The 21,181-nt window shown below is 37.8% G+C and overlaps 1 protein-coding gene across 6 annotated transcripts in view; it reads right to left on the bottom strand.

The window, feature by feature from the left end:
* Positions 1 to 21,181, bottom strand: part of LOC105468430 (glutamate ionotropic receptor AMPA type subunit 3) — a 322,135-nt gene that overhangs the window by 156,606 nt on the left and 144,348 nt on the right. For all 6 annotated transcript variants that reach the window (XR_011618481.1, XM_011718571.2, XM_011718567.2 and 3 more), the window contains one exon: positions 18,998 to 19,185. Coding sequence is in view for 5 of the 6 variants with exons in the window: in XM_011718571.2 (XP_011716873.1) it covers positions 18,998 to 19,185 (188 nt within the window). In the remaining variant the exon portion in view is untranslated. The remainder of the gene's footprint in view (positions 1 to 18,997; positions 19,186 to 21,181) is intronic.

Consider the following 21,181-nt stretch of genomic DNA (forward strand, 5'->3'; position numbering starts at 1 on the left):
TAAGGCCCAGTCTACATGGATGTCTTAGGACAGTATTTCTCAAAGTGTACACTACGTGGATCACCTGGGGAATCTAGAAAATGCAAGCACCTGAGCTCCTCTCCAGAGACTCTAATTCTCAAGTCTGGGTTACGTCCAGGGAGCCTGCATTTTAACATCTCACCTTTGGTGATTCTGATGCACACTGAAATTTAAGAACCACCTTTCTATCTGATAATAGATGCACTTTGAAAATCTAAAAGCAGGACCCTCAATGATGGGATCCTCATCAAAGGGGATAAGAAGGGACACACTGAGTCTCTGAGGTGGTCCCTTGGGGATCACCCATGGTAAGTCGTGGGTAAGCAGGGAGCAGCTTGAGGACACTCACACAGACTCCTGGGAAAGGAGCCAAAAAAAGAATTTCTGAAACATTGTTGTTTTAAACAGGACTCTCCTGGAAGCAGACCCTGAGACAAAGATTTGAGGGCCAGTAGTTTAATTGGAGGTGATTCTACGAAGAACTGCTAGGGGAGCAAGGAAATGAGACAGGGAGAAGAAAGATGACAAAACAGTGTATTAATCAGCAAATTACCTCTGGGACCTCTGGAGGTGATGGACAATATACCCACCAAAAGGGCCAGGAAGTTGGGGTCTTTGACTTTCAACTCCCATTCACCATTAGCTTATAACTGCTTTGGGAAATATTAATTCCTCCCTAACTCTTCTGACTTGTCTCACTCTCAGAGTGAGAGAAAGTCTTCAAGAGGAGAACAGCATGTGCCTACAATAGGATGCTTTTGGCAGGTATAGGAAAGGTTAGTGCTGAGGGGATATGGGTAGGGTACCAATAGCATCTGCTATACTGCAATCACCTTATGTCACATATATAACACTTTAAAGTTTATATATTGCTTTGACATACAACACTGCAGTTGATAAAACAAAAAAGAAAAAACTGAGTTGGGCAATAAAGCATAGTTATGATAAGAATGGACTCTGGAGTCAGATCGACCATTTCTTCCTCTCCCAAGATGAGGTGACATTTCACAAGTCATTTTACCTCTCTGAATCTCAGTTTCCACATCTGTACAATAGAAGTAACTAGGTCATTTACTTTTAGGTTTATTGTGAGACCTAAATGAGTAAAAGCTTTTAAAATTCCTAACAGAACACCTGCCATATAAGGGGATTCAACCAATGCTGCTTCCATTCTCCCATCCCTATCTCTACTCATCTCTTGTACTCCACAGCATACAGCCCCAATGTGTGGCACTGGAGTAGTTCCCAGTAAATGTTTCACAGCCTGGGCAACATAAAGAGACCCTATCTCCAAAAAAAAAAAAAAAAAAAAAAAATTGCTGGGCATAGGAGGGAGGATCGCTTGAGACTAGCAGGTCGAGGCTACAGTGAGCTATGATTGCTCCACCACACTCCAGCCTGGACAATCGAATGAGATGTTCAATCTCTCTCTCTCTTTCTTTCTCTCTCTCTCTCTTTCTCTGTATATGTTATCTATATAAATATTCTGGAAGTCTTAAACAATAGTACATCCTGAAGAAAAGTCCAGATTGCCTATGAAACAGTAGAAGATGGTCTATTTAAAATAATAGAAAATCTGAAAAGTGTATGCAGCAAGTGTACTGAAGAGACGGGGGCACTGAACAAGTTTACATGCAGGAAATAGAACCAGGGAAGGCTTTCCACTGGAGAGAAAAGAAGGATCTTTTAGACTAGGTTTTGAATGATGAGGGGAACTGTTGCTGGCAGGGAGAAGAAAAGAGAGAATCCCAGGTGGAAAGATGCCCTGGATAAAGGCCTGGTGGTGGGACGTAACAAGACAAACATTAGCTAAAATGTATTGAGCTTTTGTTATGTACAAGGCATGGTGTTAAACGATTTTTTCACACACTTCATCTCATTGAAGCCTCACCACAATCCTTTAAGGTAGGCACTGTTATTGATTTTATCTTCCAGGTTAGTAAATTGAGGCACAGAGAAGTTGGGTAATTTGTCTCATGCCTCACAGGCTGAAAATGATAGAGCTTGAAGTCAAAATCAGATTTATCTGACTCAAGAACCCAGTAACTAAATGTTGGAAGCTATAATAATAATTATTGATGATAACAACTGTCACTACTATTATGGGATGGTCAGCTCCCACCAAGAATTCAGTTCAAAAAAGACTGAGTGCCTACCATTATTATGTATTATTACCTAAGTGGGGAACAGTTGTGGCCTGAAACTTTGGAAATTCTCCTTTGTTGCTGGGCATCCAGGGAATCTCCCTTTGGTTTCCCCTAATTGTTTTGCAAAGCTTTGTGTTTGGTTCATATGATCACGACTCCACTTTTCGATTCCCTATCACATATGACATGAGTTGTTATTGTTTAATCACAAGCTGCACTTGTGATGAATGTTGGATAATCAGAACAAAAGCACAGGAAAAATAATTAGAGGGAACCAAAGGGAAGTGGCTCACAGCCTTTAACAAGAGACTGTGTGAAGGTTTCTAGGACTCAGTCCCTGAAGCTCTGACAATGTATTTTGATCCTTGTCTGAATGCAAATGAATGAGTCCATCAAATCATAGGCAGCTTGTCACAGTGCAGGTTATTTAGCTAGTTAATTAAAAGTCTGAGTGAGCTGGTGCCTCTCTGCACTGGGCTCTGAAGATAACCAAACCTGTGTTCTGACCAGGCAAGTTAATTTAAAATAAGTGACCTCAATTGGGTAATGGCTGCAAGTTCAAATTCAAGAATCACTATAATTAGTCCCAGATGGATCTTAATTGTTCTTTCAGGAAATAGAGTGGGGATGGGGGAAAGAGAAATGCCCAAGCCCGAAGTAAAGGTTATTAGCTATACCTTTCAAAAGCAGGGGGTGCTGATTGGGGCAGGCATAGTTAATGTTGTACAACAAGAGTTTCATTGGTGTCTTTCCAAATGCATCCCTTTAGATGTGGTACATAAAATAGGTCTAGGTCTTTAGGAAATAAGGATTAAATTTTAGTGCTTTTAACCATGTGGTCTTAGGCAAGTTATTTAACCTTCTTATGTCTGTTTCTCACCTATGTAATGGAAAAAAAAAACAACCACTTTTAGTCCTATCTACTTCAGAGGATGAAGAAGCTACTTCAGGAAAAATCTTTGAAAAATATGGAAAGCTCTACAAGGCAGTGTTTACTCTTGCTTTAGTTCAGGAAAGTTTCCTAATAAAACATTTTTGTTTTTAGAGTATAAGCCTACTTTAGGTGTGGCTCTTAATTTTTATTTAGACTCTATGATAAACCAGGTACCTTCTGAGCTACACCTCTCGGAAGGTGAAAGGATTATAGTGGGCAATATGTTTAGCACAATACCTGTATGGTGGTACATGATATTCTAATTTCTTAGATGCACCCACAGAACTGAACACAATTTTGGCTTTGTAAGCTTTTGGAGGAAATCAGAGAACACACAAATTTAGCATTGTTTGTTATGAAATTCGATCATTTTCCATTTGTATTAATATAGATCTTTTACTTCAAATTATGTGCTGGCACAACACTGTGGTAGTGCGAGGTTAGTGTAAGTCATGGTGAGAGAAGGATGGGTTTAGCCTCACTTATTTTTTTAATGAATGCTTGGGTTTCCTTTCAGTGTTCTGATACATTCTAATTGTCCATATCTTTCCAAGCCCTGGAAGCCAAAAGTAATAAGAATTTGTACAATGGTAAAAATGAAATAAGTTACAAAAAATCATAACACAATGTGGAGCCTTGGAAGACCAAGAATTTGGCCATCCGGGGATACACAAAATGACTACATTTGAAACTGCTCTTTTGTTTCCCCTTAATTCCACCTTTTAAAAGAAATTGTATTCTGATGCCCATCTGAGTTCCCTGTAATGGAATATAAGTATTGAAAACAGAGATTTACAACCTGTGCCTGCTGACAGTAATAACAACTGTTTATCCATCAACCCTAACTAAAACTCATTAAAGGAGCTTGCTTTTAAATCAGAGTCTGCATTCTATCTTGTTAGATGAGCCAAGCAAATAATGGAGTTGTATTTCCCAGAATTGCATTGCTATCTAAGGGCTGTGCCCTTTGCTGAAAAGAGCTTGAGGTCATAATGAACAAATAAACAAACAAAAAGCTCTGGCTCCCTGTTATTTTTCATCGCTGGGAAACACCCATCTGTGGCGGGGAGCAGCACACAACTTTGCTAGGATTTTGCAAAGGTTTAAGTCGTCATAGGGTGAATAGTCATTTCTACAAATCTCCCTAGAGAGCTCCTGCTGTGTGTGTACCATGAGTAAAAGCCACGAAATGGAATGCATACAGGACTGAGAGTTAGTTTCCAAATGATAAACATCAGGACTTTTTTTCCTAAAACAAGTCAAGAAGCATATTTATTTAATTCAGCAAATGTTTATTTAGTACTTATTAGGCTCCAAGCTGTTTTAGATGCAAGGGATATAACAATTAACAAAACACAAAACACCCTGCCCTCATGAAGCCTTATATTCAGCTTCAGTTGTCTAGTGCACGTCCCCCTGTGAATTCCTATATAATCTCTACTTCTCATCTTTCCCTCAGTCTACTAATTATTTAGGGCACCTGTCTTACCATCCCAATTAAACGATATGTCTTTGAGGGCAGGGCTCCAGTTTCATACTTCTTAGAGTGTACATCATCCAGTACAGTTGCCTGTATGCAGATATACAATGAATATTTGTGGATAATGAGAAAGGAAAGGACTCCAAAAACTGGGAAGAAGGATGGGAAATAATAGTAACTTTAAATTTTATCTTTCTGGTATAGTATGCTTTCATGTGAACAGACTATCTCAATCTAAACACTAATTACAGGCAGTTGGGTGGGATGTGAAATGGGGGCAAGAAGGCAGGTGGCCTATTCAAGGGAACCCATAAATAGATGCTTATTTGGTCCATGTAATGGCATAATCTTGGGTGGTGTGGCACCAAGAGTATGAGCACTGGAGACAAATCTGTGTTTAAATCCTTGCTCTTTCACTCACTAGTTGTGTGGCCATTGTGTATGTCAGTCTCTCTCAGCACCCCAGTTTCTTCACTGTAAAATGAAGGGAGGTAGTTTAATGCCTAAGCAGAATCATCTCATTTCAGATACCATGTTACTGTACTGACTGATGGAAAATGTCTGTTTTTTGAGGATTCAAAGGTCATGATGAAAGGTCAAATTGTGTTCTGGCCAGTATAACCCATGTTCTTATTAGTATCAGGTTTACTGTTCTGTCTTATGACATCTGAGTCAGTTTCAATTTTTGAATCAGCACTGCTTACCAGCATTCATGCTGACATATAAGTGGGGATTGTCATACTTATGCAATTATAAATTTCCATCCCTTTCCAAACCAGATGATCTTCAATGGGTCCTTGAAAACTTAGTTCAACCAATCCTGAGGAGAAAACCCTCCCTGATCTGAGTCAGGCTGAGTTAGGATGTTTCTTCTGCATTTCCATTAAGATCTGTGTTCCTTTCTGCCACTGCACTTATCACACTAGACTATGATCATTTGTTTACTTGGCTGCTTCCCTATAAACTATGAGTTTCTTGAGGGCTGGAACTATGTCTTACTGGTTTTTCACTTTTTCTTTACTAGTTCTTATACAGGACTACAGAGATAGGCAGTGTGATTAGTCATGATGTCTTGCTTTTTATGGAGAGCTTGAAACCATTTCCTTATATTTCAGTGGATATACTGGAAAGGATTGTGCATAATAGCCTTCTGTTTTCTTTTTCTTGCATTTGAGAAGATAAAACCACTCACTTGTTCCTTCTACTCTAAATATTATTCCTATTTATGTAGATTCTATGAAGAAGACACTTGAGTAGTGGGTCCTTTTTAGTTTCCACAAAGAACCTAGTCTGAGATGGTTCTCTTTATGCAAAAATGTCTCTGTTAGATATGTTGGATTCTGTTTTAATTATGTTACAAACAGAACCATTCCCACGAAACATCTTAGTCTTCCTCTGGAGTACAGTAAAGGGAAATTCATATCTGACAACTTTTAAGCTAAGCTCTGAACAAAGCAAAAATATGGAACACATAAAAACAGTTTGTAGACTGAACAGCTTTCTCTGTATTTGGAGGAAACCATACCATTTACTATTGGCTCGTAAATCCTCCAGTACCTAGACCATTATTGACATTGCTCTTTTTCATTAAAAAATATAGTTTGATGGGACCGGGTGTGGTGGCTCACGCCTGTAATCCCAGCACTTTGGAAGGCCGAGGTGGGCAGATCACAAGGTCAGGAGTTCAAGACCAGCCTGACCAATATGGTGAAACCCCATCTCTACTAAAAATACAAAAAATTAGCTGGGCATGGTGGCGCATGCCTGTAATCCCAGCACTTTGGAAGGCCGAGGTGGGCAGATCACGAGGTCAGGAGTTCGAGATCAGCCTGACCAATATGGTGAAACCCCATCTCTACTAAAAATACAAAAAATTAGCCGGGCGTGGTGGCGCATGCCTGTAATCCTAGCTACTCGGGAGGCTGAGGCAGGAGAATCACTTGAACCTGGCAGGCGGAGGTTGCAGTGAGCCGAGATTGCACCAGTGCACTCCAGCCTGGGCTACAGAGCGAGACTCCGTCTCCGTAAATAAATAAATAAATAAATAAATAAAATATAGTTTGATGGCATGAAATTGTCATTCATGCCTTCCTGACATGGGTAACAAAGAGTATGACCTGAAGGTCACTGAGTGCTAAGAACCATTGAAGAAAGTGGCTAGGATTTCATGTTTATTGTCTTTGTGGGGTTTAAGATTACTGGCTGTAGTTTAGCAAGCAGTGTTGTGGTGGAGGCTGCAGTTGACAGAGTCATTGGGGAAGCATACCTGTGGGAAGTTTTCTCAAGTGAAAATTGTCCTCCTAGTTAGTTCCAGTAATTTACACTCAAGGTTTTATTTTCAACAGGTTGGGTGTGAGATGTAGCCACACCCAATTCTCACTCTCTGGGAAGGAAACACTGACAACATTCCTCTTCCCGGATGAAAGAAAATGCAGGGCTGGGCCTGCTGCCACCTTTTATTGATGGGGTTAATGCAGAAGAGCTAATGGCTCTGTTGGGAGATGCACTTTTCTGCCACTGCTTGCAACTCTCTGAGTGGCTTGGTGGCGGTTGCCATGGACACCAAATGGTGAAGGGGCTTCGGTCAGAGTTTGAAGGATTATGTTGTGCTTGAGTAGGTAAGACTGAAATTAAGTTAATGTGTGTAAAAATAAGGTGTTTTTTTCCCCTTTGCACCTTTGAGAAAACAGCAACGAAGTATTCTGTCAAACAACAATTGATTTTATATTGGTCAAAGGAAGCAGGAGGAACAATTTGTTGAGTAGGAAGTTTTCAAGTTAAGCACAAGCAGTAGTTTGAAATAGGTCAAGAGGAGTGAAAAGGACCCTCAGAGCTGTTCAAAAGATAGTGATGGCAAGGTACTTAAAAGTGCCCATTAAGAAGCTTTCTACAGTACCCTCTTTGGCTACCTAGTCCATTGTTTCAGTGTCTCTAGATCCTTATCTCTTAATCCAAGACAGAGTATTACTGAGGTCACACTCTATTTTGTCTTTCTCTTATTTACCTCAGCAAATGTGTATGTCTTTTAGATAGCATAATCTCCAGGTTCTGATTTGCAAATCCGTTCACCTAGTTATCCTTTTTCTGTGTCCCCATTCTTAAGCTCAGCAGGCACATTCTGGGCCAATGCTGAACTCTGAAAGGGATCCCATTCTTCCGTTTCTCTGTTCCCACTAATTATCCAGTTATACCTAGAGCTAGGATTTCTGCTATTGAGATAATTAAAGGCATGAAAACAATTTCAGTTACACCACTTGTGTTTGAGTATACTATTCTTTTTTTATGAACAATTAATACCACTATGGAAGGCAAGACCTTTTTGGCCTACAACATCATAATCAAAGCACTTGCCACTCTCTTGGTGGTATTCACAAATCTAAACCTTTATGGTGATCATAGTGAAGTAACATTATATTGTCAAAGACAAACAGGAGGGCTTCTAATGTCCTGGGAGCATGTCCTAGCCACTTTCACAGGCGGCACGAAGGTTCTTCACTGAACTCTTCTCGGACTCCACCAGATCACTTTCCCTCTCTTGAGACTTACCTCAGATGATAGAAAGAGCTTTTAAATGCCTTTTGAGTCTCAGGCTCAGTGACCACACATTCCTTCCTTTATTCATTTTCTCCCCCTTAAGAAATGAGGTGCAGTGATTCTAATTATAATACCTTTTATTTGTAGACTTGCACTCTCTGAGGATCTTAGAATACCTTAGAGAAATTGCCTGATTCATACTAATGTCATCCCAGTAAGGCAGAGAAGGATTTTTATAGTTTACGGCTGAAGTTCATGAGATGATGAAAGGTGAGGTGGCTGTGCAAGGTCACACAATGATCTTGAAATAGATAGAACTCAGCCAGATTGCTAGTCATTGGCTTAATACTGTATTCCTTTAGGAGATATTTGATCAGTTACTATTCTTTTTTAGAGTAGGGTGGCGGTGGTTTATATTTGGGAGGCTACATATAATATTTCATATATATATATAGTGGTATCTGGCTATGAATCTCTTCCACTTTAGCTCCATCTCTGGTAATGTAACACTAATTGTCACCAATCTCCTCAAGCCCCCACCCAGGCCCATTGAATGGTGCCCCTCACTTGTCAATTTGTCATAACTTTTGAGCAGAGATAATTTGACCTTGCCAAATCTGGACTGAAGTAAATCTGTCCCTGAAAGGATGAGCTTAATTTGACTGGAAGGGCCAGGCGGTGGCTTGGTAACAATGCCTTCAAACTAGTCCATGGCTGATTCCCACATTTGGTCTCATCAAAGTCCAGAACTTTGCATGGATCAATTAATGTCCTTTGCCCTTCCGTGTTAGTGCAGTAAAGAACTTGAGTCTGCACATTTTATTTTATTTTTTGTTATTGCTATATTTGTATTTGCTTGATGCCTCTCGGTAGAGGAGCTCAAGAGTGTAAATTATTTTAAACATAAGGGTCCTGTGGCAATGTGAGCTTGAACAATAACTAGCTTTTGTGTTGCTTTTGTAAACTACGGTTCTTGCAGCCCTCACAAAACTGTTAGAACATCTGTTAGAATCTAGAACAAGACTCCTGTAATCATACAGCTGTGTGATGAACACTCTAATTGCTACATTTTTGTTGCTCTTAATCTGGGAAAATTTCCTAATAAAACTGGATGATGATTTAAAAAATTTCATTAATGTCTACAAGCTAGTATTTCTAACTCATAGGACTTAATCTCTCAGTGCCTGCAAAGGCTTAACTGGGTGTTCACAGCGCAAGTCATACAAAGTAAGAGGTATCAGGGTTCTTTCTTCCTCTGCCAACTAAAAACACACTCACTGCCTATGGAGGGATGAAACAGCTATATATGGCTAGGGTTTCCTTTCCTTTTTTAAAAAAAGTATGAATTGGAGATCTCACTTGACTTAAGTGATGGGATTAACTCAAAATAAAGAGGATATTTGCATCAGTTTTATTGTTCTATTTGAATTGGTCCATATTTTTATAATTTTGGAGTAAGATACCAGCCTTAATGCTAAAATGCTGGTATTAAAGGGAGAGGAAAGGTCTTGATTTAATACATCTGTATTGCAATCTACTATATTTTGGATCTGAGCAGGAGGATAACAGTGAATGTGGATATAATGAGGAACTTATGATAGTCTTATGATAAACAAACAAATCTCAGTTAATCAGAATCCAATTACCAGAGGCCCTTAGTTAATAGGGATTTTCCCTAGGTATTTCTTAGAAGGGTTGAGGCCATATTTATTTAAATATACATATGTGGCACAGCTTTGATTAACCAGAAACTCTTTTTAATGCAGACATTTATTGTTCTGTGTTCTAAGGATAGAGGTAAATGATAAACTTCCAGGCTGTGCCCTGGCCTTAAGATACATTATCTCAATCTTCCCATCATCTCTGTCTCCAAGTCTCAGCAAAGCTCACTGATGTTGAGGTGTGTAAGAGTGTCAGTCAGCTGAGAAATCAATGATGGTCACCATCCCGGAAACCTGAGAAAGCAGGAAAGTTGATTCACACATTTTTAGATATTTATCATATTCTGACTTCTAGAATTATTGCATTGACAGATCGCCCTACTAGATTGCAAGCTTCTTCAGCAGGGAAGACATGTCCTTTTCTCCTCACCCTAGCATTGAGTGTGGCAAAATGGGTTGGGAATCAATCAATATTTTTTGAACTAGATTTCCTACCTTGTTTTTCACAGCTGTGGGAACCATAGCCTGATGGAACTGGAAAAGACCATCATATTCCACACATTCATTTTACAGTTCAGGAAATGAAGATGTAGAGAGATTGATTTTTTGAACTCATACAGCTTGGGGCTAGAATCCAGCTCTCCTGCTTCAAGGCTTCTGTACTCTGCTTTACAAAACCCCAAGGTGTCTTCAGTCATCCCAAGGACTCTCAAAAAGTTCCCTAATGAAAATTAATTTGAATTTGTGTTTATTTTAAAAATAAAACCCCCAAACCTCACAAGAAATAATCAAACATTTATCAGATTTTTGTTTAATGGGAGGAGGGAACTGTTGATTAAGTAGAACATTTCCTTTTTGACACTAAAGCTTCTATCATCTGAAATAAACAAGAGTCTTGCTGTTTCAAAGTAATGATATTGAATGAGTTTTTTTCTTCGTTTTCCCAGAGGGGATTTACTTCTAAACAGTCACAAAGCCAGTCTAGCCAGTCTAGTGTGAGGTATGACCAGAGAATTGGGCCATCTTTTTTAATAAGCCGAAGATAAAATTCCTAAATATAGAATACTGATGTCTGCTACTAACTCCTAGGATAAATATCTTTGCATTTATAGAACAAGTTTATTTAAGGCTGTCAGTGAGTGTCAAAGTCACCTAACATATGTTGTTGAAGGCTTTTACCGCAAGTAGAGTCTCACTTGCTTAGGGCCTGGAGATATTAGGTTAGACTTAAGATAAACCATGCTTCCAATAAACATCTTTAAGAAATCCAACCATAGGTTTTGCTTTTGGGACACCATTCTGTAGTTTTGGGTGCATTATTGCTTAAATATATTAATTCAGGTAGCCCAATAAGTGTTAAGTAATAGCATCAAATTGCCATGTCATTAGATTAAGAAATAGTGACCACGATTTGGACACCACGATTGGTTAGGTAACAAAAAGTGTCCTTGAAAAGGAAGAATAAGGCAGCCAACTTATAGAGAGACACCTGGAATGGCTGGAGGCAGGGGAAAGAAGGGAACAACCTACTAAAATACAGTAAGAGATGAAGGAAGGCCAGTGGGTTGTTCGGCCATGTATTGATCTACTCTGGAAGCTTGCCATTAGGAAATTGGGAAGCAGGGAAAGCAAAGAGGAATGGGATATCCTCTTTTACATATAGTCCTTAATATGCACTTGGGAGAAGAAGATGGAGATATATTACAGGTACTAAGAATACTTTCACCTTACATTTCATGAATGGTTCAATCACATGCAAAACTAAGTTCTAGGCTTTTCTAATTTCTTTCAGTCTACCAGCATTTACATACCTAGTTTTTGTTATATTATTTTTCATTTGTCAAGATACTGCTCTCTGACTTGAATCACATTGCTAAGGGCTATTACAAATAGAAAGAACTTTTGTTTCTCCTAATGGTGCCTAGTATAGTATTCTGAATATAAACCCTTGTGTGATGCTTAACCTCAGAACAGTTGGCTGGCTCTTGTCTGGGGCAGTTTTCATGTAAATTACAATGCCCACCCTGGAGGTCTGATCCCATTTGCCTTCCTTCTTCTTTATGAATTACCTCCTGAATATTCAGTGATTTCTTAGGTAGCTAAGCAATTACTCATCTACTCCAAGAGATCACTTTCTGTACACTCTTTGTTTCTCTCATGGGGGCATGATATCAGATTGACCTCTGAAATCCAGGTAATAACATCTGTCATATCCTTTACTTGTGTTTGTCTTTTGAAGACGCTGAAAGACTTCTCAGCCAGCCCACCGCTAGACACAGGCTGGTAAAGAAATGACATCCTGATTTGCTTTAGGGTGGCTCCAGTATAGCCATACTGTCTGTCATCTACCCAACCCATCATATAATTTGAATGTCATGGAGGACACAGACCTAAGTGAAGTATAGAGTCACTACTATGTAGTGGTGGAAGACTGTTTGACTCTCTGCTTATAACCATGTCTCTGAAAACAGGTCTCTAGAAGAACTTTAGAATCCTAAGTATAGAAAATGTTTTAGACAAACTCTAGCATTGAAGACTCTGATCAGACTTAGTGCTTCAGGGTAAGTTGTGGCAGTAGGTGTGGAGAAGAGGAAGACAAATTTGAGTAATTTACTTCTGTATCCCTGTCCCTCCAAATTTATAATTTATATTAACCATGGCTCCTGACCATCTTCTTTTTCAGACTTTGGATAGGATGAAAGGGAATACTATGGAATAAGGTAAAAGATATGAGGGTATCAAGAAGTCTTATAACTTTTGGTTGAATCTATTCTGATTGGAAAATTCTGTCAGATGCAAATCCAATCAGAGCAGTGATTAAGAGTACCTGGTGTCAACCTCCCTGGGTTCCAGTTCCATCTCTACCAATTATTAGTTGCATGAACTCTAAGTCTCAATTTCCTCATCTGTAAAATGGAAATAATATCTCCATCTACCTACAGAGATAATATGAGGATTAACTCATGAGATATATAAGCATACATATATAGACACATACATTGCTTAAAATAATATCTGAAACATAGTAAGCACTCAGTACATATATATTTGTTATTAAAAATGCCCAGTTAGCATATGTGGTTCAAGGTTTTAATGCCTTTAATTATTTTCAGTGATGCTGAAAAATCTAGTTAATCCTCAAATAGTTCTTGAGCTTATCAATCAACATGTGTTACCCAGTGCTATATCACAGGAAAAACAAACAAACAAACCAGAGAGGTCTTCTAACATGCTAAACTTATATTAGTGAGACCTGAGTATAGCCCAATTCTCAGACTTTGCTCTCATGATATGACCTTAGATTTAACTGATACCTTGGGGAAGCCACAAGGACACTGTTCTTTAGCAATAGTTCTCAAATAATTCATTTTCATGAACACAGAAACTCACCACTCATGAGCAAATAGCTATGGTCATCAGTTACTGAGTACCTACTGAGTGCCAAGCACTGTACCAAGTGCTTCCCACATATAATCTTATTTGATCCTCACAACAACCATGAAAGGAAGATAGTGGAACAGTCTTTTAAACTGAGAAATATGAGCCCCAAAGAAATTGTCACTGCCCCCGTTGTCACACAACAAGGAAATCAGGGAGCTAAAATTAGAAATCATGTCTATTTTATTCCCAAGCTTGTGTTTATTCAACTATATGGCAAACAAAATATTCCAAGAAGAAAGAATTGCTAACCCAAACTGTCTTTTGGATTGGTAAGTCAGCTCAATGTTCTGCAAGGAACATTGAAAGTAAGGGCTGGAATAAAAAGGGGCCAACAAAATGGAGAGGAACTGGGCAGCACAACTATCTGCTGAGTAAGGGTGAGGCAGGGAGCAAGCATATAGCTATAACATTTTTGCTTCACTTGTCCTAGGTCCAGCTGTAGGCAACAGTGCTCAATTGACCACAATTTCTAGACCTATTTTGAAATGTGAGCACTCTCCCCTTTGAGTTACAGTCTCATACTTTTGAAGGGCCCCTAATGTTAATCTTGCTTATACTGTTTTATTTAGGAAATTGACTTACTTTCATTTCTTAAAACTACCATCTTCAAAGTGACAGCCAGGATTTCTGAAATGAAATATACCTGAAGGATTGACCTGCTTCAGGAATCTGTCCTTAAGAAATGCTACCTTCACATCATCCATGATGAAGTGATTTTAGCCTGGAATATCTCAAGGTGAAATTATACCTTATATAATATTTGGGGTAGAACATTGAAACATATTGGTTTGGGCCCCACTAAATTAGCATATGCTATAATTTAGGCAGAGGATATGCTGAGACTTATCTGTAAATTTTCTATGGAATAAAGAGAAATACAGTTAAAACTGAAGGGGAAATGTGTAAATCTTTTTAAGGGGACAGGCTTTTAGCTATATAATGAATAGACAAATTAGAAAATATTTTTATCTATTTATTAAGCAAGTCTTCTATAAGGATATTTACTTGTCAACACACAGGATTAATTTGGAATATTTGTATATTATTGAAAACAATGTTAAGACATATCTAGATCTGACTTTTCACTAATTCAGTATGGCTTCACCTTCATATAGCCTGAACTGGTGAGATTTTACTGTCTTCATTTCCTCTCTGTTTTATAATGAGTCGTTTCTAATACTGACTCTCTCTCTAGTCTAGTTAAGCTCATTTGCTCTGGTACTGTCCTTAGGCATGCAGAACAGTTGCTCAGTGCCCTTTTTATGATAACTCTTTATACTTGAGAAGGTGATTAAACTGCCTCTTGGCTCTCTTTCACCAGGCTAAACAACCCCAACTCACTTAGCTTTTCCTCACAGGACCCATTTTCTAACACTTTAATCTTATTTTTGCTGCTTTTCTTTGGATCTTCTCTAATTGCTTTGCAACTGTTTTAAGATTTAACCTGATAAGCCGGCCAAATTCAAGTTTTGGCATTGGCTAAATATTTAAAGAGCAACTTACAAATTAAAAGAGGTGGTGCAGTGTAGGGGCAAGAGAACTGTATGAGGAATCAGAAGACTTGAGTTTTATCCTTGCTCTGCCACTTACTAGGATTGAGCAGAGGGTTACATTTAAACAAGTCATATAAATGTCTACAAGTTTCAATTTATCATCTATAAATTTGGGATAAAACCTATCTGCTCTGCCTGCCTCTTACAGTGAGTGTCAAATCAGATTATCTATGGGAAAACACTTTGTTTTGGCATCAAAGCTCTATATAAACACTATGTGTCAGGCACCTTTCTAAATGGTTTGCATATATTAACTCATCATAGTACAGTTATCACTCTCATTTTTCTATGAAAAAATGGAGGCACAGAGAATTAAATAACTGGCCTTAGGTCACAAAGATAGTAAGTGATAGAATCCATGCAGACTGGCTCCAGAGTCCATGCTCTGAAACACTATTATGCTGCTTCTCTGAATAGACATTAAAGGTGCAACAAAGCTATAAGGTATATATTACTGTGGTGGAGGATCTCTTCAGTAACAAATAGATAACTCCCAGAGAGGCAATCTTTTCAAAAATTAATGTTTAGATTGGTCATTGAATTGAGTAAGGCCGCGGTCCACCAGTGAGGAGAGCTTCATAAGCACAGCACAGTAATAGGAATGCTATATTGGGTCAGGCCAGTGGTTCATTCACCCTTGTACACCTAAACCTTCTTATGGAAAGTGCTCTTAATTCTTAAATTCAGGATATACGGTCTCTAAATATTCTCTCTGTGCCCTACCAACCCTTCATGGTTTCATCTCTCTCCAGTGCTGTCCTTTTCTATGTTAATTCTTATATCTATAAATTTAGAATGCTTCTCTTGTAGATTAACTGTTAAATAGAGATGTGAAAGGCTGATTGATATCTAACTGAATTTTTCCCTTAATGTAATCTCAAGGGTTGAAACAGTTTTAAAAAAAGAGCTTTGGGGAAAAAATATTGAAAGAATTTTGATTTACCTTATGTGTTTGAATATTCACAGGGAAAACCAGAACTTATATCATGACATGAGGAGGTTATGCTATATAACACTATGTTGAAGACCTGCTTATATTTTAAAATTGCACCACATTGAAGCACTTTTATTAATACTCATTGGATATAGAGTACAATATAAACTTAATTTATGCCAAAATCTGATCTGTAGGAAACAGTGTTACAGTGGTGTAACAGGTTCTTCTACCTCAGATAGTGGTATGAAATATCATTTTGTGGGAGACTGTAGAAATTTCCTTCCACAAAAATAATCTCAAACAAAGCTGAATACACTCTTGGAGGATGGGAGCATCTCTAGGGAGAACTTAATACTGATTGAGTTATAAATGCTATCATTCCAATCAGGAGTTGTATAGTGAACTATGATAAATTTATCAAAAGACTGGTTAGGAACCAATGAGAAAGGTGATTGATAGCTCTGTATTTTAGTATTCGATGTCTTTAAAAAATGCTTTCTATAAAGAAATATCATGTTGAAGTTGTTGCTTAATTTAAATAATTTGTTTAATGAAAATTTATTTTCATTAAATAAATTATGGCAAATTCACTATATCATTGAAACAAGCTTAAGCAGAAATCACACCTTTGAGATAGTGTGTACCTTAATAATAATCACATCATGTAACAGTAGGTACTTTTGTGCCTCTGGATGGAAATACAACAAAATTGCAGTGGAACTTCTGAAATGTACTTGTTCAGTATCCATCTATCCATTCGTTCATCCAACATCATGTGCCAGTTACTCTGTTGGACACTGGAGATATAATAGTGAACAAGATAAATCTAATCCTTCCCTCATAGATTTTATGACCTAGTAAGAACATCTTAAATGGCAGAGAAAACAATCATGAGTTGATGGTTTTACGACAATTTTTTGAAAGAGGGAAAAAAAATAAGTGACAGTAACTCTCTATCCTTACTTAGATGTTGCTAAAACTTTCTTTGAACAATGTTTCCTGAAAAATTGTATAGAAAGTATTTTAAAGGATACTATGAATATGCATATAGAAGAAAGGAAGGTGGAGAAGTATGACATGAAAAGAGAATAGAGTTTTTGAATGATGCTAGTTTAGTTTTCCTGAAAGTATCTAGTAATAATGATTTTTTTCTGTAGCATTTTATACTTTTTAAAGCTATTATACCAACGATGTGATATAGAGAAAATTTTATTTTCTCCATTATGTAGATGAGAAAACTGAGGCATAGATATTTAAGTGCCCAAGGTCCCACAATTATATAGAATTCAGAGCTCTACCCACTGCTTTTCTATTACATAATGCTGAAAAATCCCAGACTGCAGTAAAAAGTTCTATAAAATCCAAAAGACTTTAACAGAATATAAGATATCTAAGAAGCCAAAGTCACTAGTACAAAAGAAGAAAAACAAAGTATGACAAGGAGGATGTTCTTCTGCTTTGGGCTATTAAGTAGGTCACCCACTAAAAGGCTATTTTGGTATAAAATTTTAGAGGGCATGTAGTACATACACCAACATCACTGACCTGATTCTTCACTTTCAAGATCTAAGAAAATCAAAGGAAGGTCTTTTTTTTTTTTTTGTGGGGGTGGGGGTTGTAGTGGGGGTGGGGAAGGGGCAGGTAGATCATTTGTGTAGCTCAGGAGAATGTTAGTTGAGAAACTTGATTTAACCAGGCTAGTGCTCTATATTTTCTGTGAAGTATGATTCACTAGAGGGTAATGCTGATCTTAACAAGGGGACACTTTGTATTTCTACGATATAGAGTCAGCAGTTTCCCTCCTTCCCTTTCTCCATTTGTCCTTTTCTCCCTTCCTTCCTTCTCTTCCCTTCTCTTTCCTTTTGTCACCTATTTTTTTTTGCATTTCTTTTCTTATGGGGGCATATCTGACAAATTATTAATATTTAATTTGCTATAAAACAGCTCTCCCAGGCAATAGCTGCTCACTATAATTTCAATCTCTGAAGCTGTTTTGGCCTCTAGGTACACTGGGATTGAATTAGAATGGAAATGTTTCCCTTACAGTTTTGTTTATGGCAGTGTGGGCACTTTGTTATTAACTGGCAAATTGAAACTTCTAAGGAAAGTAATAAACTTTCTTCACATTTCAGCTTGACTCTACCCCGAGCACATGTGGTTTAGGGTGAAACATTTCTTCTAACATTTTTTAGTCTTAAATTTAAATATCCAAGCTTAATAATGAATATATTTTGGCCCATTGAATTCTATTTTTAAAAGCATAAACATTTTTCTCATATGCCACTTCTTATTTAAAAATGGTCTTGCTCTGTTGCCCAGGCTGGAGTGCAGTGGTGCAATCATAGTTCACTGCAACCTCTGCCTCCCGGGTTCAAGCAATTCTCATGCCTCAGTCCCCTGATTAGCTGGGATCACAGGTGCCTGCCACCACGCCCAGCTAATTTTTATATTTTTAATTTTTAATAGAGATGGAGTTTCACCATGTTGACCTTTAAAATAACCTAATTTTTTTTGAGTCTTGCTCTGTCTCAAAAAAATTTAGGTTATTTTAAAGTAATATAAGATCTTATTTCTCCTTTGAGAAATTAAGGGACAGTGATAACTTGTTGTTGCCCACATTGTCTGCATGTAATGGGTCTTAAATGAATTTTTGTGGAGTGAATGAATTAAAAAGTTATAAAATGGAAAAAAATAGTCTTAAATTGTTCTTTCTTTCTCTCTCTCTCTCTCTCTCTGTTTCTGGATCCAGAGGGATAATCTGAAAAAATATAGACAAATTCAAAACTTGGTGAGTACTGTCCTGACAGTCTGTCTATCCATAGTCATGAAGAATGGGTGGTGATCTTTAGAAGGGTCTGGAAATAGTACATATTCCAGCAATGAGGCTCCTGAAACAAAAACCCTATCCTTCTGCACTGCTTAGTCCCTTGTCTGTTCCCTGTTGGGAAGAAGGTATGGGAAAGGAAGGGGATTACTTTGAAAGTCAGTCGTCTATGAAGCAGAGGTGTGGAGGGGTATGTTTATCTGATAGGTAGCATTAAATTGCAAATACTTCCAGATTAATCATGGAATGCAATTTTCAAACAGCTTAGATTTTCTTCTCTTTTCTGTCTTTCTTTCTTTTTTTTTTTCCCTGCAGCCACTGGGGAGGAAAAAAAGATTAAAGAGACTATCAAAAACTGTTGGCACGTTTAGTCTGTTGGCTACTTAATTTATTAGCAGATATGGGAGCTGCCTCAGGTTGATAATTTAACATGTTGGCTGGAGGTGAAATAAATCTCAAACGTACCTGTTCCAAAATTGTGTTAATCCTTTCGACTTCGCAGTCAATCAGGTATCGCTTTTCCTGCCTCCTGTCCATTTCTTCAATGATGCGCCTGAATTCTTGGACGTCTTTTATGTTTCCTACAGACCTTGCTGTCACTTGCCAGTTGTTTTGCACGGCTGCTTCCATAATCGCTTGGAGGATGGAAAATCCTGAAGGAAGGAAAAACAGCTTCAGTGATTTAAAAATCTTTCTGTAGGTATTAAAGGTTCTACTGAATTTCTATTCACAGTCCATCAGGTGCCTTTGAACCTTATCCATTATGGAAAGCAGGCTTACTCATAACGTCAGCCTTAACCCTCCAGACAGTTTGCACTTCCATTTTGTTGTAAAGGAAAGAAGATTCTACAACTTTTGGGCACCAGGCATCAAGTAGCTACATGAGAGCTCACAGCTGAATTATATTATCTAATTGTTTTTACTGACATGCATTATCAAAATATCTATGGAATAAAGTCAAGAACTTCTTACAACTGCCTGCAATTTCCTTACTGCAGTTGAAGCTCATTTATTTCATCTTCTATACAAGCATTCTGGCAAATTAGAAATAATTTCAGTGGAGATAGAGCCTCATTATAATATGGCTTCTCCTTACATAGAAAGGACTATCCAACAACGTAAATTATGTCTCCCAAGTAAAATAATTTTATGAAAACCTGAAAAAGACAGTCTATAACAAAGATATCATACTTGTGAGCTCTTGATCACAACATTATGGAAAAAGTTCAGTCATATTAAGTTTTCCTGAATTCTTTCCCTTTCTCAATGAAATTTACCAGGAATTCATAGTTCCTTTTTAGCTAATTTACATTAGATAACTGTTAGCTACTACCCTGGATCTATGCTGAATGAGAAAAAGAGAAAAGATCTGATGCTTGAGTTTTGGGTAGCCTTTTTGGAGTTAAGGTTTAAGAAGTTGGGAAGAACAAAATATCTAAAGTATGATCCATAAGAATAGCACAAGAGTTTTCTACATGCTGGTCTTTTAGAGTATTCATGTCTCTAATATTATATTGTGTCTGTAGTTTTGCTTCTGGTTTGAATCCATATCTGAGTATAACTTCAACTATAGATATAATTTTATTGGGATATTGCCAAAAGCAGCTCATTTCATCCCATAAACCTAAATAGTTTTTCATTTATATTCAAGTAAAGACTAATGGGAGTGGGTGATGGGGATGATTTGCAAAGCCAAAATGATCCATGCCATAGCAATTTGATGACTGGAGGAGAAGAGAATGGGAGAGGATTGCGATGCCCTTTGAGCATATTCCAGGTTCTGTGCTGTTTCGGGCTCACCCTTTAGTGTAAGCAGGCTACAATTCGGAATTTTCTTCATTGTACCATAGAAAATGGTATTGACATTTGAAGAGCACGCTTCAGGGAGATGGCAGCAGTGACTCAGCCGGTCATTATGATTCCTTTGTGTGCTGGGTGTATGCAGGAAGAAGATCACAAAAGAGACCCAAGCACTTGGTAATTTCCAAATGAGCAATTTCAGCACAGGAGCTCAAAATTACAGATCAGAGTAAATTACCATTGCTTTAAATGTTAATTCTTTCTCTTTTTAAACCAACCACGCATATTTATTTCTCAGATTTACATTTTCATGTGGGTTGTTGATGTGCTTTCTGCTTCAGTGGGAGTTGAGGGGACATGGTAGGCCAAGGCATGGGATTGAGAAATAAACAAAGGAAGAAAGAGATTAAGACAATTGAAAATCTTTCTTAAGCAGTGTACGATAAAGCCTCATTATTTTGAATCTCACTAATTAAAAATTTATGAAACTTCATCAAAGACTGAGTTGAATTTTACTTTTGTACTATTTATGAAGAAAACATTGGCTAAATAATAATGTTAATGAAAGTGGACAGAGTCTTTAATATATTTAAAGTAAACTTTTTAAAAGGCCCTTTAGCAGAATACAGCCGTTCATGTGTTGAATCAAAATAAGCCTTCTCGTAATCTCTACTCATTGGTCTTATTCCACCATTTGGGATGACACAGAGCAAATTTAACCCCTTTTGCACGTGTCAGTCCTTCACATTTTTGAAGGCAGTTAGCATGTTTCCCCTTAACATTCTTTTCCTCAGGCTAAAGACGTCCCAGTCCTTCCACTGTTACTTTTATGGCATGATGACAAGTTCC

The sequence above is a fragment of the Macaca nemestrina genome, chromosome X (genome assembly GCF_043159975.1).
Source record: "Macaca nemestrina isolate mMacNem1 chromosome X, mMacNem.hap1, whole genome shotgun sequence".
Classification (NCBI taxonomy): domain Eukaryota; kingdom Metazoa; phylum Chordata; class Mammalia; order Primates; family Cercopithecidae; genus Macaca; species Macaca nemestrina.